At 55.1% G+C, this 14101-nt stretch overlaps 6 protein-coding genes across 6 annotated transcripts; 4 read left to right on the top strand and 2 right to left on the bottom strand.

Moving 5' to 3' along the window:
- Positions 1-882: 882 nt before the first annotated feature.
- Positions 883-1579, bottom strand: BKA78DRAFT_312417 (uncharacterized protein). The gene has a single exon (XM_066888302.1). It carries the CDS (start codon positions 1410-1412, stop codon positions 1215-1217), a length of 198 nt encoding a protein of 65 aa, XP_066745775.1. The 5' UTR covers positions 1413-1579; the 3' UTR covers positions 883-1214.
- BKA78DRAFT_312416 (uncharacterized protein) lies at positions 1472-5911 on the top strand. The gene is made up of 3 exons (XM_066888301.1): positions 1472-3071; positions 3137-3206; positions 3260-5911. Exons 1-3 carry the CDS (start codon positions 1847-1849, stop codon positions 5457-5459), a joined length of 3495 nt encoding a protein of 1164 aa, XP_066745774.1. The 5' UTR covers positions 1472-1846; the 3' UTR covers positions 5460-5911.
- A 598-nt stretch (positions 5912-6509) lies between these two features.
- Positions 6510-7122, top strand: BKA78DRAFT_250163 (acyl-CoA N-acyltransferase; the record flags this gene model as incomplete). Its single annotated transcript, XM_066884542.1, has 2 exons — positions 6510-6935; positions 7018-7122. 2 exons carry the CDS (start codon positions 6510-6512, stop codon positions 7120-7122), a joined length of 531 nt encoding a protein of 176 aa, XP_066745773.1.
- A 2443-nt stretch (positions 7123-9565) lies between these two features.
- Positions 9566-10524, top strand: BKA78DRAFT_123029 (uncharacterized protein). Its single transcript, XM_066882464.1, has one exon. It carries the CDS (start codon positions 9661-9663, stop codon positions 10282-10284), a length of 624 nt encoding a protein of 207 aa, XP_066745772.1. The 5' UTR covers positions 9566-9660; the 3' UTR covers positions 10285-10524.
- On the bottom strand, positions 10525-11476 carry BKA78DRAFT_123030 (uncharacterized protein). Its single transcript, XM_066882465.1, has one exon. It carries the CDS (start codon positions 11358-11360, stop codon positions 10764-10766), a length of 597 nt encoding a protein of 198 aa, XP_066745771.1. The 5' UTR covers positions 11361-11476; the 3' UTR covers positions 10525-10763.
- BKA78DRAFT_123031 (uncharacterized protein) lies at positions 11477-12321 on the top strand. Its single transcript, XM_066882466.1, has one exon. The coding sequence runs from the start codon at positions 11593-11595 to the stop codon at positions 12061-12063; it is 471 nt and encodes a 156-aa protein (XP_066745770.1). The 5' UTR covers positions 11477-11592; the 3' UTR covers positions 12064-12321.
- Positions 12322-14101: the final 1780 nt, after the last annotated feature.

The following is a 14101-nucleotide window of genomic DNA, read 5'->3' as shown; positions in this document are numbered from 1 at the left end:
CGTTGTCTGTGCATTCGACGAGATAGACGGCAGCCGGATGGACGGATCGCCGAACGCCCGTCGTTCGTTCGTCTGTCTGCATGTCAGCGCGCAGGGGAGTGGAGAGGATGGAGGAGGGGAGCGATGCGATGCGAGATCGGGATCAGCCATGTGACTGACGTTCATCGCGAGTTCACAGAGCGCGTGGATGAGGACTAGGGGTGGATGTATGTGTGTGGCCGAGAACGAGGCAGCTCTCACGCGAGCGGGAGATGGAGAATGGATACCTGCTTGCAGACGACTTCAATTGCTGGGTCGCCTCTATCAAACGTTACAAAGGAGCCGCGATATTGCCCGCCGGTCGTAAAGCTTGCATGACATGTGGATGGCATGAGAAAGTCGGAAATAATATCGGAGCGTGCGTGCGTGCTGACTGCTTGACGCTGCTGACGTTTGTGTCCGCTGGAAGAACCATTTTTGGCAGGAGGAGAGAAGGTGTTGAGGAGGATGGTGGTACAGAGTGAGGATGGGATGGATATCCATGCATGTACAGACAGACTAACCACTTGTACCTGTCCCACGTTGGCCACCTCGACGCTGACTTGGATGCTGCTCATCTCACTCAGCGGCAGCGGCTGGGGCGCTTGTGCCTGAGGCCTCAGAACTACCCCTCACCCTTGCCCCCTGGTTCCCCCTACCCATCTACTGGTAATTGTAATTGATACTCTTCCCATGTGGCGAGCCGAAGACTGGCTCAGCCCAGTTAATTTGGCTGCGTCTACCCGTCGGCAGCTCGCAGGCGCCTCGTTTAGCAGAGCGCCAAACGGAAGGGCTCGCAGAGCACATGTCATCCTCGTTGCTCCTTGCTTCTGTCCATCTCCCGCGTTTCGGGCCAGGACATGGCACCGGCGGCGGACGTCGCACAGCAGTGCCAGCGTGCCGCCTGCGTCCACCGTCCACACACCGCACCCACCCTCCTCTCTCTGTCTGTTTTTGCCCGCCCCAAGACATGACTTGAGGACGAGCTTCCCGCCACGCTACAGTCCGAGTCCATACGACATTTGGTGCCGTGCAACAAGCCAAAGGCGCATCCAATCCAATGCGGGAGACGCCCTCGCACAACAAGGGCGCCGTCGACGCGAAGGGCGACTCTTGCGCTGAGAAGAGTTGGATCGAGGGGGTGAGCGGTAGCACGGCGTTGGCAGCCCGGCGCCAGAGAGCGAGAATAGCAGTGCTTATATTGATGCAGCAGCGGCGCTGAGGGCAAAGTGCGAGCGCGAAAGAATTCTCGTGCTGCTGCTGCGCATTTTGCTGCGCTTTGCTGTTTGGATCACTGACCTTTTCAAGGTTGTCGCCTGCTTTGCTGCGACTGCGCTTCCGCTAGCCTGATTCCTGAGGCCACGTTTGTGGTCAAAGGGGAAGAACAGAAACATTTTTGGCTGCAGGCGAAAACGTCAAACTTCCATTACCCCAATTTTCGACATCCCATACCTGGTCCAGCTGCTGCCGTTGGAGCACGCGGTGCCGTCGTGCTGCGCTGCTGCTGCTGCTGCTGCTGCTGCTGCTGCTCTGCTCGTGCATTGCATTTCGACCGCAGCAGCTTTTCGGCATCAAGCAAGAAAAGAAAAGAAACCAGAGGGCCAAAAAAGCAAACGCTCCGACCCAAATACCAGAATCGACACGCTTCAGGCTTCCAATTTCTTCCACTTTCCGCTTTCTCGAGTCCAGTCCTCGTTCTCACGTTACCTCGACCTCTGGCCATCCGCGCATCAACCCCCTGCCACTCCATCGGAAGGTTTTATTCTATCTTTCCTCGCCTTGACCGCCTGAAGCTCATGCAGCCTCCCGCCGGCTGGTGCTGCTGAAAATGGTCTTCGGTCTTGCTCGTGGAGGTTCTTCTGCCAATACCTCGTCTGATGCTCCCGGTCCTGCTGCCAATTCAGTACCCAGCGCCCCACCATTTCCCGTTTTGGGTCCTCACAGACGTACTCCGTCTTACACCTTCATGAATCACACTCCCCGGTCCCACGAGGTGAATGCTCCGAGGTCTCCTCCGCCTGCTGCCGGTCCTGCCGCTGCTGCTTCTCCTCCTCCCCCCGTTTCTCTTCGTCGACATCAACGTGCGCCTGGTGCCCGTGCCCCCAAGCGCCGTGTAGATAAACACGCGGAGCCCCGGTCTCAGTCCGAGACCCACAGCTTGCCACTATCCGAGGAGCCCGCTGGCCCCGTTGAAGTTGACGAGGATCGAAGTGCCACTGAACCGTGGTGGAACTTGCCTGACCAACCCTTCTGGCCGGACGGCCATTTCAATTCGTCTGCTTCAGTAGACTTGAGGTGCTCGCCTCGAGTCATCATTCTCGACGAGGAAGACGAAGAGCAGCAGCAGCAGCAGTCTGTCAAGGGAGGCCCGGTCAAATCACCCACCACGGCGGACTCTTTTTCTCGCGCTACCACCAGGGCAGAACCCGCCAGCGCCGGCGGTAGTCTTGGTCGGCACGATACACCTACCTCTCAAACCGCAACTTCGCCGCGTGTGAAGCCCGTACTTCGCATCCAGACTACCAACATCTCTCCCTCAACGACCACGACCAACAGGCCCATCACGCGAGGTCGTCGTTACGATCCTTCTCAACCTCAAGCCGCGCCCACTTTTGTTCCTCCCAACAGCAAGGGACCTTCGGTCACCACTTCAATTAGCACCAGCACCAGTACCGTTGCCAACAGAAATAAAATGGCCACTGTCGGCATCCCACGGGATCCTTATGCTCGAATTCCTGGCATTGGCCCCGAGCATCGTGAACTTGCCTCGTTCCTGAGGGATACGGGGCCAGCGAGCGGCAGCGAGTCGGGCAGCGGTCGCCGGTCGTCCAAGTCCGGATCGAAGAGGGCCCTGAGGTTTTTGCCTGGGTACCATCGGTCGTCCAGTGGGCGAAAAGGCGGTTTCGTGGAGAGGGTGGGGTCGCTTGAGGGCTGGCCTGGAAAAGGGGTTGGTATTCCTGGCATGAAGACCGGGAGGCTGAGGAGTGGCGGGAGTGGCATTAAGGAGACTTTTGTGCCGGCCGAAGGCGTGGTGCAGAAGGTGAGCACAACAGGTGAGTCATGTCTTGTTGCGTGTTCGTCGGGAGAAATGACGGGAATTTTGACTAATGTCTTGCAGGAAAGAAGTACTTGCAGATTGTGACGGACCATCTGCCTTCGGATGGCCATTCGTTGATGGGAAACAGGAGGTGAGACTTGATTCTTGTGAGGCGCCAAATCATGTGAGCTGATTGTTCCACAGCAGTGACTTTGGTCTCAAGCGTCGGTCCGCGTCGTTACTGGACAAGCCTGGTCACGGTCTTGGAACTGATACCTTTGACACTTGGCTATCGACTCTGGCCCTTCAGCAGCACCAAGACTTGTCGGGCTCTCTCGTCCTTCCGGAGCGTAGGCAAAGTCAGCTCCGTATCACCAACCCGTCGGCGCCGTCGGTGTCCGATGCGCAGTCGACGACGAACAAGTCGGCGACGCTGGTGGAGAATGACCAGGCGGTCAAGCCAGCTGAAAAGCCAAATCTCAGACGTACGGGCTCCGCGGCTACAGACATCAAAGCTGCGTTATTTAGCAACCCACCGAGTGGTCGCCAGTCGCCGGCTATTATTCCTTTGGATGATGGCGAATCCGAGGCATTTGAGACGGATATCGAAATCATCCTGCCAGTGCCGGTGGGCATGGAGTTGCTGCGGCCGAAATCATCAGACAGCCTGAGAGACAGAGCGAAGAAGACTCGAACAGACAGGAACCAGACGACGACCGAAGAGACGAGCAGCGAGCGCCTTGCTGGGCAAGGCATGCACCGGCCAAAGGAGCAAGACCGTCTGTCTGTAAGCCTCAAATCCGATGTGGACGACGAAGACAAAAGCCGCCAGGACTCTTTCGTGAGCGAGAGATCGTCGTCCCCTGATCTGGAGGAAGGGAGCACAGAGGGGACACCTCGCCACAGCCGCGACGACAAGACGCGTGCCCGCAAACTGCGCGATCTTCAGCGACGCCGTCACAATATCGACGAGATTGTTGCGCAGCCGCTAGAGGAAGAGAGCAGTTCAGGCGAGCACAGAGACCGATTGACCGACGTCACGACCAACATTACCAAAGCCAATCGCGACCAGCTCGAGCGCGCAAGACACTTGATCAGACGGTCAAACACGACGCCGTCGTCGAGTGGTACTCGGATCGCCGTCGTAGACATGGAGAAGGCTGATGAGAAAGCAAAGGAAGAATCCACGCACCTTCGTCCTGCATCTGCTTGCTCTGTTTCCCACGATCTTCACCCCTCCCCTTCGTATCGCACGGGCTACACACCTCTCTCAGGCCAAATGACCCTCTCCCCCATCGTCACCGTTGCCGAGCAGATGCCTCTACCACGCGCAAAGCATTTGAAGAAGCCTGCGCGCTTGGTATTGAAGGACCGGAGACGATCGGGTCCTCTGGCCATTGCCGTGCGGACAAGCGTGGGGCGCTCCAGTGGTCTGTACGAGGGCGGCCAATCGTCAATGGCGCTGGTCGAGTCTGGGCGTTCGAGGAAGAGCTTGGACGACGCATTCTTGGAGGGTAGAGGAGAGAGGGATGAGGCTGTGAGAGCGCGGAGGGCCAGCAGCTTGAAGTTTGTGCCTGGCCAGCGCGACCACTCGCATTACCATCCTCATCAGCCTTACCACTCTCGTCCAAGTAGCCGTACAAGTACGCACCATCATCGCCAGTCCAACAGCTTCGCCGTCGGAGACAGTCACTCTCGCAACAACCGCGCATCCCACTTCACTCTGCAGACCCCGAGCGCCATGTCCGTCATCTCACGCACGTCGTATCCGCGTCTCTCGCAAGGCTCTCACAGTAGCCGGGGGAGCAGCAGTCTACACCAGGGCAGCACAACTGGTGGAGCGACGACCTCATCGTCCACAACCGCGGCCGGCAGCGTCTCGCACCAATCGCATCCCTCGTATTTGCCTCAATACTACCAACACCATCACCACCACCAACATCAAGAACATTCCGCTGGTAGCCGCACCGACAAGAAGGCCGTCGGCAGTGGTGGAGGTAGCGGTGGCAGCAAAGGCAAAACCGCCACCTCTGCCCCTGGCGCCGTTGGGTCGGGAAACAGCAGAAAACCTCATCACAGCCGCAGTCGCACAGCGGCGCTCGAGGCGCGTCTCGAAGCCGTGGAGCGCCAGAATCGGCTACTGGAGGCGGCGTTGCAGGCAGTTTTGGCGGCGGGCGGCGCGTTGGGAGGCATCGGCGGTGGTCCAGGGGTCGGCATGATCGGCATGGGTGGTGACGAGGATGGCGAATGTGGATGCGGGTGGGAGAGCAGTAGTACGAGCGGAAGCGGAGTGGAGGAGGACGAAGTGACTGAGGAGAGTGCGCAGCAGGAAGGCGCGAGTGCCGGTGCTGCCAAGGACCAGATGCAGAAGGAGAAGCGCGTCGAGGAGGTGCGAGCGGCGTAGAACCCAAGTGGAAGTTGAGATGAGCAGGACGCGGACGATGCGCTTTATGAGTGACGAGAGGCGCGGCCTTTTTGCTTTTGCTTTCCTTCTTGCATCGAATGCGTGGGTCCTGGTTGTTGTACAGAACCTACTCACCTTATCACACACCTCTCCGTTTCCCTTCCGTCCACCTCTTCTCTTGTGCCGTTGAAAGAGCGGTTTCGCTGTACTATGTTCGCCACGCAGAACCATTTCAGGCGTCAATCGACATTTCCGAATACGTGTATGATTTAACGAGACAAGGAACGAGGAAAGAGATTCATGACATGTCTGGTTATCATGAAGATATCAGAAAAATAAAAGAAAGGCGGATCCAGGAACAGGGAAATGGAAAGCACAAGAGCATTATCAGCACTTCTTTGGCGTTTGAGTCGAGCAGAACTAGACAAGAGATACCAACAACATGTTTACCATCACCCCTTGGCTTTTGAGAGAAGCACAAGAGATGTGTGAGATCGACGCGATGTCAGGGCTGGGCAATTGTGTTGATGCGGGCAATGCGGTTGACCTCCTTTTTCCACCTCACAGCCCCATCATGTCGAAGCCCTAGGTCGTATCGTGAAGATGAAGAGAGTGTGGTGTCGTCTTTTTTGACCGCTCGCTCAGTGGGTCAAACTTGGGCTAAATTTAGCGGCACCCGCGACGATCAGTCAGGGCAGGGCAGCCCCCGCGCAGGGGTGTCCTCCCCGCCAAAAACATCCACCGACCTGCTCGGCTTCCCTTTCTCCCTCCTCGTCTTTCTTCCTGTATACAATCTCCTCTTCAAGTCCACTTCTACCTCTCCTCCATCTCCAGCTCCTGCCCTTATTCGCTTCCTTTCGAGCTTGCTTCGGCATAAACTGTTCCGTACCTGCCTCCTGGTTCTCAACCTAAATCCCCCGCCTCTTCACAACCACAACTTCTCCTGGACGGCCTGATTACCAGAATCATTTCTTTCGAACGCGTCCGCAGCTCAACACGCCGAACCTAGCTCCGTCTCTCACGTTTCCGTCCAATTGACCAACTCCCACAATGTCGATCCTCTCCGACCCCAACGCCCCCCTCTTCAGCACCGAGCTCATCTCGCCGACGGTCCTCTCCCAACTGCCGCAGGGCTACTCGTGCCGCCCAATCCGACGCAGCGACTACCATGCCGGCTTTCTTGACGTGCTGCGCGTGCTGACGACGGTCGGCGACGTGAGCGAGCAAAAGTGGAACGAGCGCTACGACTGGATGAGCCGCCGCAACGACGAATACTTCCTCATCTGCATCATCGACGACAGCGGGCGGATCGTGGGCACGGGCGCGCTGGTCGTCGAGCGCAAGTTCATCCACGACCTCGGGCTCGTCGGGCACATTGAGGACATTGCCGTCGCCAAGGACCAGCAGGGCAAGAAGCTGGGCCTGCGCATCATCCAGGCGCTCGACTTTGTCGCCGAGAAGGTGGGCTGCTACAAGGTGAGTGCGCTCCTGAACCAAATGGCCGACTGTTCGGTACTCATTGGCGGTTTCGATCGGTGCTCATATCGTCGACCCCCAGACCATCCTCGACTGCTCCGAGGCAAACGAGGGCTTCTACGTCAAGTGCGGCTTCAAGCGCGCCGGCCTTGAAATGGCCCACTACTACGACGGCCCCAAGGCATAAACGTTGTGTTCCTGTATCTTCTGCTGTCGGATATATTTGGTCAAGAATTGATTGCGAGCATGAGGTTGGGAATAATGACATGCGACTACCTAGCGAGGCTGCGATTGGCCGTGGATTTCATAGAGAAAGAGAGCGATATCAGAAGGGCGTTGGGAAGAATGTCGAGACAAATATCCGAAAATGGAGAAAACACTCTTGTGTGTCAGTCACATGCCCCTTTGTTGGACACGCTTGATATGCTGCAGGACACATATTGGGCGCGTTGATAAGAACGAGTCACGCGCGGTTTGTGGCTGGTTTATCTAGTCTCTGGCTTGCTCGTATAAAGGACTAGCCATGACCCGTCGGAAGCAAACCAGCACCGAACAGCTCTTGCTTTGTTTCGAAGCCGTCACCCAACTTTCCTACTTCTGCTCCCAACTTCGAAGACATCCACTTGCAGCGTGCCAGCTGTCGGAGATCTTTACCTTTGCGCCAGACTGCTTCGCCAACTGCAACATCTCTGGTCTTCAAAGCTGACGCGTAGCATCATGACTGGACGAAGAATAGTATTGAGTTGATGTAGTACTCCACTCATTGCCGTGGAAAATTCAAATTCGGCACGACACTCCCAGTACACGGCACAAAGACAACACAAGTGCCGACGTCGGTCCCCCAAGGCGGACACACGGACTGTGGCCCTCGAGGTGCCTCGCCTCTTGACAGAAAAGATCAAGCGCTGGACGCTTCGAGGAGTCTTTTATACCCGCAACTCTAGATCATCTATTGAGGCTCCGATCCAGCTTGGTTTAAACACGTGGAATGATCATTTGTCAGGCGCTATTGATGTGGCAGAGCCTGTGCGCAAGAGCTTGGATACCAGGAGGCAGGTTGTGCGTGATCACAGGGCTCGCGAGCCCGTGGGACGTGGCGGGTTTTCTCAGCGGATGGAGGGGATATAAAAGACTTCCTCCTGGACAGTGAATCTGGCTCAGCAGAGCAGTCTTCGCTACGAAAGCAAGAAACGGATTACCACGGGCAATTCATTACTTTTCCGATCGCATGACTTTGGGTCTGTTGGGCGGCTGGGAGGCCATCACCGCTGGTCTTCGTCCATGGGCTACTGGATTGTCAATCAGCATTTCTCAAAGATGATGAGAGAACGCGAGCCATTGGGAATGATCCGCGTCAATGGAAGTGCTGATACATTCGCAGAATGAGAAATGTCGGACTGAGGAGCTGGGGCTCCTGAACCTCCTTTGCACCGACTCCAGTCTGCACCATGGCTCTTGTCCTCCTGAAAACAGTATTCCAACGACGGTCAGCCCTTGACCCTTTTGGTTGTCAGATCTTTGCGACCAGCTCATGCGCGTGCAACACTGCTCAGGTGGTGGATACTCCTCACGCAACTCATCGATGGTTACGCAAGAGCTTGGGCGGTCAGAGTGAAGTATCTATTGTCACAGGACTCGCGAGGCGTGGGACATGGTAAGTCCTCTGAGTGTTGATGAGGAGGTATAAACCCTCTGCCATGGACGAACGAGTTCGGCTCTGCAAAGCCTCCGTCGCTGAACAAGGAAAGTAAAGGAGACTCTGCGAAAACTGGGTCCGTAAGGCCATATTTGGGGTCTGGTGGGCGTCGGGGAGGCAATCGCAGCCAGGTTTCAGTCTCGACGTCTGCATTATCAATCAGCATTTGGTGATGCTGGAGGACAACGCTGACGACTCGGCATAGCTTGTGTCATTGTAAGCACTGATACATTTGCAGAAGGAGAAAATCCGAGCGAGCAACCTGGGGCTCCAGAGTCTCCTTTACACCGTCCCCGCGTCCAGGCTGCAGCAGATCCATCTGTACACGCAAAGGCGAAACGATTTCCAAATATCAAACATTCGCGGCAAGCTCATGTGCGCGTGGTACTGAGCGAACTCAAGAGCTTGGACAGCGAGAGGTGGGCACCCTCAGAGGACCCACAAGCCCACAGGATGTCGTGTGATTTTCAAACCTGGGAGAGGGGGTATAAAAGTACTTGCCTCCGGCCTCCCAGTTGAACGACTAATACACCTCCAAAAGGCCTCGCTGTTCCAGGGATATACGCGCTATGAAGTCTGCTCATGTTCTTGGAGGTTTCGAAAGTGAAGACGACACTGGGTTGTGCTGGAGACCCAACTCAGTCTTACAAAAAAAGGGGGTGGGAGGGGGTTTCCTGGACGAACAATGGTGGCCTCCGGCGACAAGTACTGATGAAGTCTTACAACGAGCAAAACGTCGCAGGCAAACTTTCAAGCTCGAGTGCTCGCAGCGACAACACCGCGGCGCGCAGCCAGAGGGCGACTCTCAACAAGTAAATCCCGCGCAGAAGCCGAACTAGCCTTCCATTTGGGCATGAATTCGATAGCCCTTCGGAGAGCTATGGCATTGCCAGGCATAATTCGATCACTGCTTAGGCTACCATCGAGGTTCTAGAATCATGAGGAGCATTCAGGCGTCTGGTCATGCTTCTCCTCAACTCTGGTCCTTTCCGCGGGCGACGGAAAGGTCGGCTCTGACAGCAATGATCGATGCCAGCCCAGGAGTCTCTCAAGAATTGCTTACAGGTGAGAAGACAAACTCATCGATCACCGGCGAGTCCGCTTTGCATCACCATCACGACATTTTCGGGATCACCCGCCTTGTCTTTCACGACGTGCATACTAGCCTGCCTCTCGGTGTTTGTGTTGGACCCACGGGCTGAGCAGGCTTACTGCAACGCTGCAGCCCAGCAAAAGAAAATGCAACAAAAGAAACAAAGGCAGCGAGTAACAAACGGGGTAGTTCGGGAGAGACCAGGAACAGAGCTGAAGCAAACCTGGTTGCTGACCGCAGGAACGATCGATGCCGCCGAGGCATGGCAATACCTTGCTGCGGCACTTTGCCGACGCATTGGCAAAGGCTTGCATCCACCACGATTTTGCTTCTACTTTGCCAACGCAGACGTGAGGCCGAGGCCGGCAATCGCGCTACGGGTTCTCATCGTCCGTACGAAGTTGCTTCCCAAGACGCTGGCAAGGGACGGAAAGGCCGTTCACTTCGCCCCGTTGCTCGCCGTGGCCGACTTCGACTGGGACACCTTGACGTTTGTTTTACTTGATCTACAGACAATGCGCAGCGGCACGGAAAAAGACAGCGCGTCTCATCCGGCCTAGGTAGAGAAACATGCAGGTCAAGACAGTGTCGAAGACGGCTCATTGCATGTTCAGCTTCTGCATCGACCTTCTTTTTGAGTAATAGAATCCCATAATCCTTGGAATCAGACAAGACCTTTTCTGCTAGGCAACGCACTAAAGCATGTCATCTGCGTGACTTGCCTGGGGCGCTTACTACCGCCTGATGAAAAAGAAATGGTCTCATCTATTTTCTCATCGAACTATTCCATTCCAGAAAGCAGAGGGCGTGTGGAAAGCCTCACGAGTCTTTGGATGAATCAGATCCACTAGTCTTCTATGCACACTATTCGAATGAGGTAGCTGACCCCGAATCTTCTCACTAAACCCACAGCAACTAGAACACTTTCAACTCAATCAGTCATCTCAGCTCTCAACCTTTGCGACGCTGGCGGAACCTGCCGATTTCTCATTGGTAGTCGAGCAGCAAACCAGCATCAGCCATCTTGTTGCGAACTGATTCAAGTCGGACCCAGCCGCTTCCGCCCCTTGTCCGTCGCATCCACTGGGGCGGGAGGCCACTCCATGGACGCTCCGCCATGGCGCCCAGCATGTTCTTGCTCTGTGACGCAAGACCTACCGTCAGTTGTCGTGTATGGAGCAGACGCGCGTCTGTCGGCGAAGCTCGTCTCACAGAAATCCAGACCAGAGCCTGGTCTTCGATCACTCATCACCACAGCTGCCAGGCAGGGCTGATGCAGAGAGTATGCAAGACAGAGCCATCTGCCGGCATGCACCAGCAGCATCAGCAGCAGTAGCGCCAGAAGCGGCAGAGAAAAGCAGGCAAACGATTCCAGAAGCCGAAGAACGGGCGTGTCGACGCCAAGGGCGCGTCCAAGAACAGCTCCGCTTTCCCGTTCTGGCCGGGCCACATGGCATGGTGGAGGGGGAGGCGCAAGGCTTGTCCAAGATGTCCTGTGCAGGGATATGGATTTGGCGGACATGGCTGTTTTTCCCGTCCTGATGGGGAAGGGTGACGCGATTGCGTGCCGATCTTCTTTTAACCTTGCTTTCACGAACGTTGTTCTGAGCTTACTTCGGCAGCTGTTTTGTTTCATGTGCACTCTTGAGGAAATGGTTGATTCTGCAGGCAGTGCTGTAGTCGAAAGGACAGTAAATTCTCATTTGTTTCTGGTCATGACTATCGTCAAAAAATCCTTCTCTTCTCCCCCTGCCACTCTCGTGAAGGATTGCTCTCGAAGTTGGCCAATGGCTCGTCCAAATTGACGGTCCAAAACACTCCCCTGGTTCAATTAAGGATAGACAGTTACCAGTTCCTCCACCAAAAGCATGAACTCAGAATTGAAGACCAAAGCTCCCCCAACATGTTGTTGCGTCGTGCCGATGATGCCCGATGGAAAGTCGATTTTGGCGGCGCACAGAGTGCATTCAGTAGCACTTGTTGTCGTACTTCTTCTTGTACTCATCATACTTGTCTTGGTAGTCTTTGCACTTCTTCTCCCGCTCCTTGTCGTGACTCCGGCCGTAGCACTCGTCCTTGAGCTTCTTTTGGTAGTCTTCGTATTTGTTTTTGTAGTCGTCGCAGTCCTTCTTCTTCGAGTCGTAGTCCTCATCCTTCTTGTAGTACTTTTTGTCGTCATCATAGTAGTCGTAGCCGGCGTCGCGAATCTGGATCTTTTCGCCCACGGCGTTGTCAACGGGGACGGGGTTGCCGACGGCCGATGTGAGGAAGAGGGACAAGACGAGAGCAGTGACAGCAGTGATGGACCGCATTTTGGATGTCGTGAAGCGATTTGGTGAATTTGAGGTGTGTGAAGTGGAATGTGTGACTGAAGTGCTTCGCAAGTTGAAGTAGTAGTTGGTTGACTTGGACTGTTGGGGATATCATATTACTCGGCTGTCCTCGAGCAATATTTATACCTTTCGAGATCATCTGCCAAGTTGGTTCGCGCCGTCCGCATCCCCAGGTCTCTTTGGCTGTGCAATGGTCCTGCCCAACGAAGCTCTTGTCTAGTCAGTCCACCCGCTCCCGTGCGCCTCTGGCTGTGCAATTACGTCGCCTAGAAACAAGGACGGCGAGCTCAGGTCGAAGAGAATAACCTCACCTGGGAAGTTCTGACTCCGCTCTCCCGTCCATACATCCCCAAGCCCCCGCCTCCTCATTACTCGACCATATACGAGGCTGCTTACCAGCTGTTAGCAGACTTCATGAGCTAATCTGGCTCGGGAAGTTAGACGAAATGCATCCTGTTGACGACGGAGCCGTCTTGGTCTGTTCTGCCGGCAGTCATTCAGACCCTGTAGATGTTCCGTTTCAGCCGGACGGCGCTCTCAGCTGTGGACAGCCAAAGGTCAGAGCTACGAATCGTGATAATCTGTCGTTGCGTGAGGTCGAGCGCCTTCAGATGTCTTTCCAGCAAGCTCTTGGCTCCGGCGTTCACGATACTTTCGGCCTTTGGGTACGGCGAAAGAGTGCCATGACGCGGAGTCGGCTTTGATGGAGACGCAGCAAATGGCTGTGCAGACCGATCGCGAATACCAGGCAGACAGATGGGCTTCCCAAGAAAGACAATGCAAACCATGCAAAACCGCGAGCAGTCCTACTTCACGTAAGCATAACCTGCCTTTTAACCTTGGCAACGAAAAGCAAAAAAGACTTTTGGGTAGGTCTGCAGGCAAGATGTTGGCCGTCGGTCGTCGGTCGTCGGCTGGTCAGGTAAACTCAGAAGGTTCGACCGGCAACGCTGTCCAAGAGTTATGCATAAGCTGAAACGTATTTCAAATTTCTAGAACAGGCGCGATGGAGACGTCATTCAAAAGGCTTGCCGTGGTTAGGTTTTCCGCCTGAACCGAACCTTGTACGGAAGGCTCGCGCTGGGCCCCGGAACGATTGGATGAGAGCATTTGATTCTGCGGCGCAAGCTATACAGCAAGCAAGCCTTGGTGCCAAGGAAACGTCAGCCCTTCAGTGACGCGTTAGCGCTCTATATTGCGGCTATAGTGAGGCGTTGAGCGGTTTGGCCTGTTTTCTAAATCGGGGCACCTCTTTCGCAGAGAGCTCTCCACAGACTACGCCTCCAGCAAACGCAAGCTGCACGAAGTCGGGTGATGAGGTCTTGGATTTGACTCATGGGAAATGATTGGCAAACGAGGGGTGCAATCGCAAACCCGGCGCCTTATCCGGGCTGCACGTCTGGAAGTTTGGAATGACGTGGAAGAGCTTTGCATAGAAGCAAGAGCGATTGGAGCAGAAATTTTTTGAAGAAGAGGAGAGCAAAAGAAATGATGATTGAACGACCAATCCGAACGAACCTCAAAACACGAGTGCGGACGCGAAAACCTTAAGCGGTAGACGGTTGTTCACTTGGATACGAGAACTGCGACATGTACTTGGACGTCCGGCGCGTCATCCACTCGTCGGAGCTCGGAGCCTCGCGGAAGAGGTTGGTTGTCTGAATGTTGAACGAGATGTCGTAGGGATAAGGTAAGCGGAAGTGCACGTGCGGGAAAGCCCTGCGCCTTCCCGCCTTCCCATCTTGGTTAGAATGGATGACCATTTCACATGATTTGTTGAAGAATAGGTTGGACGCTGTGTCCACCGCAAACCGGATCATGGTGATCGAGGACAGAACACATTATCTGTCTTGTGGTTTTCTGGAATCTCAATGGTTTCTATCGTACGATTCTCAGTCACGGTCCAAGTAGCAAAATGCCTTCTGTCTAGAGAATACTTTTATAGTTATCGTATTGGAATGAAAATTCCACCTCAGTTTGTTGGTCCCTGATTTACAATGTAGTTGTCTGCTGAAGTGCTCCAGACGGTGAGGCATACCAGCGA

This window comes from Phyllosticta capitalensis, assembly GCF_038381095.1.
Source record: "Phyllosticta capitalensis strain CBS 128856 chromosome Unknown BKA78scaffold_4, whole genome shotgun sequence".
NCBI classification, from domain to species: domain Eukaryota; kingdom Fungi; phylum Ascomycota; class Dothideomycetes; order Botryosphaeriales; family Phyllostictaceae; genus Phyllosticta; species Phyllosticta capitalensis.
This window is presented reverse-complemented; position numbering and strand designations above follow the sequence as displayed.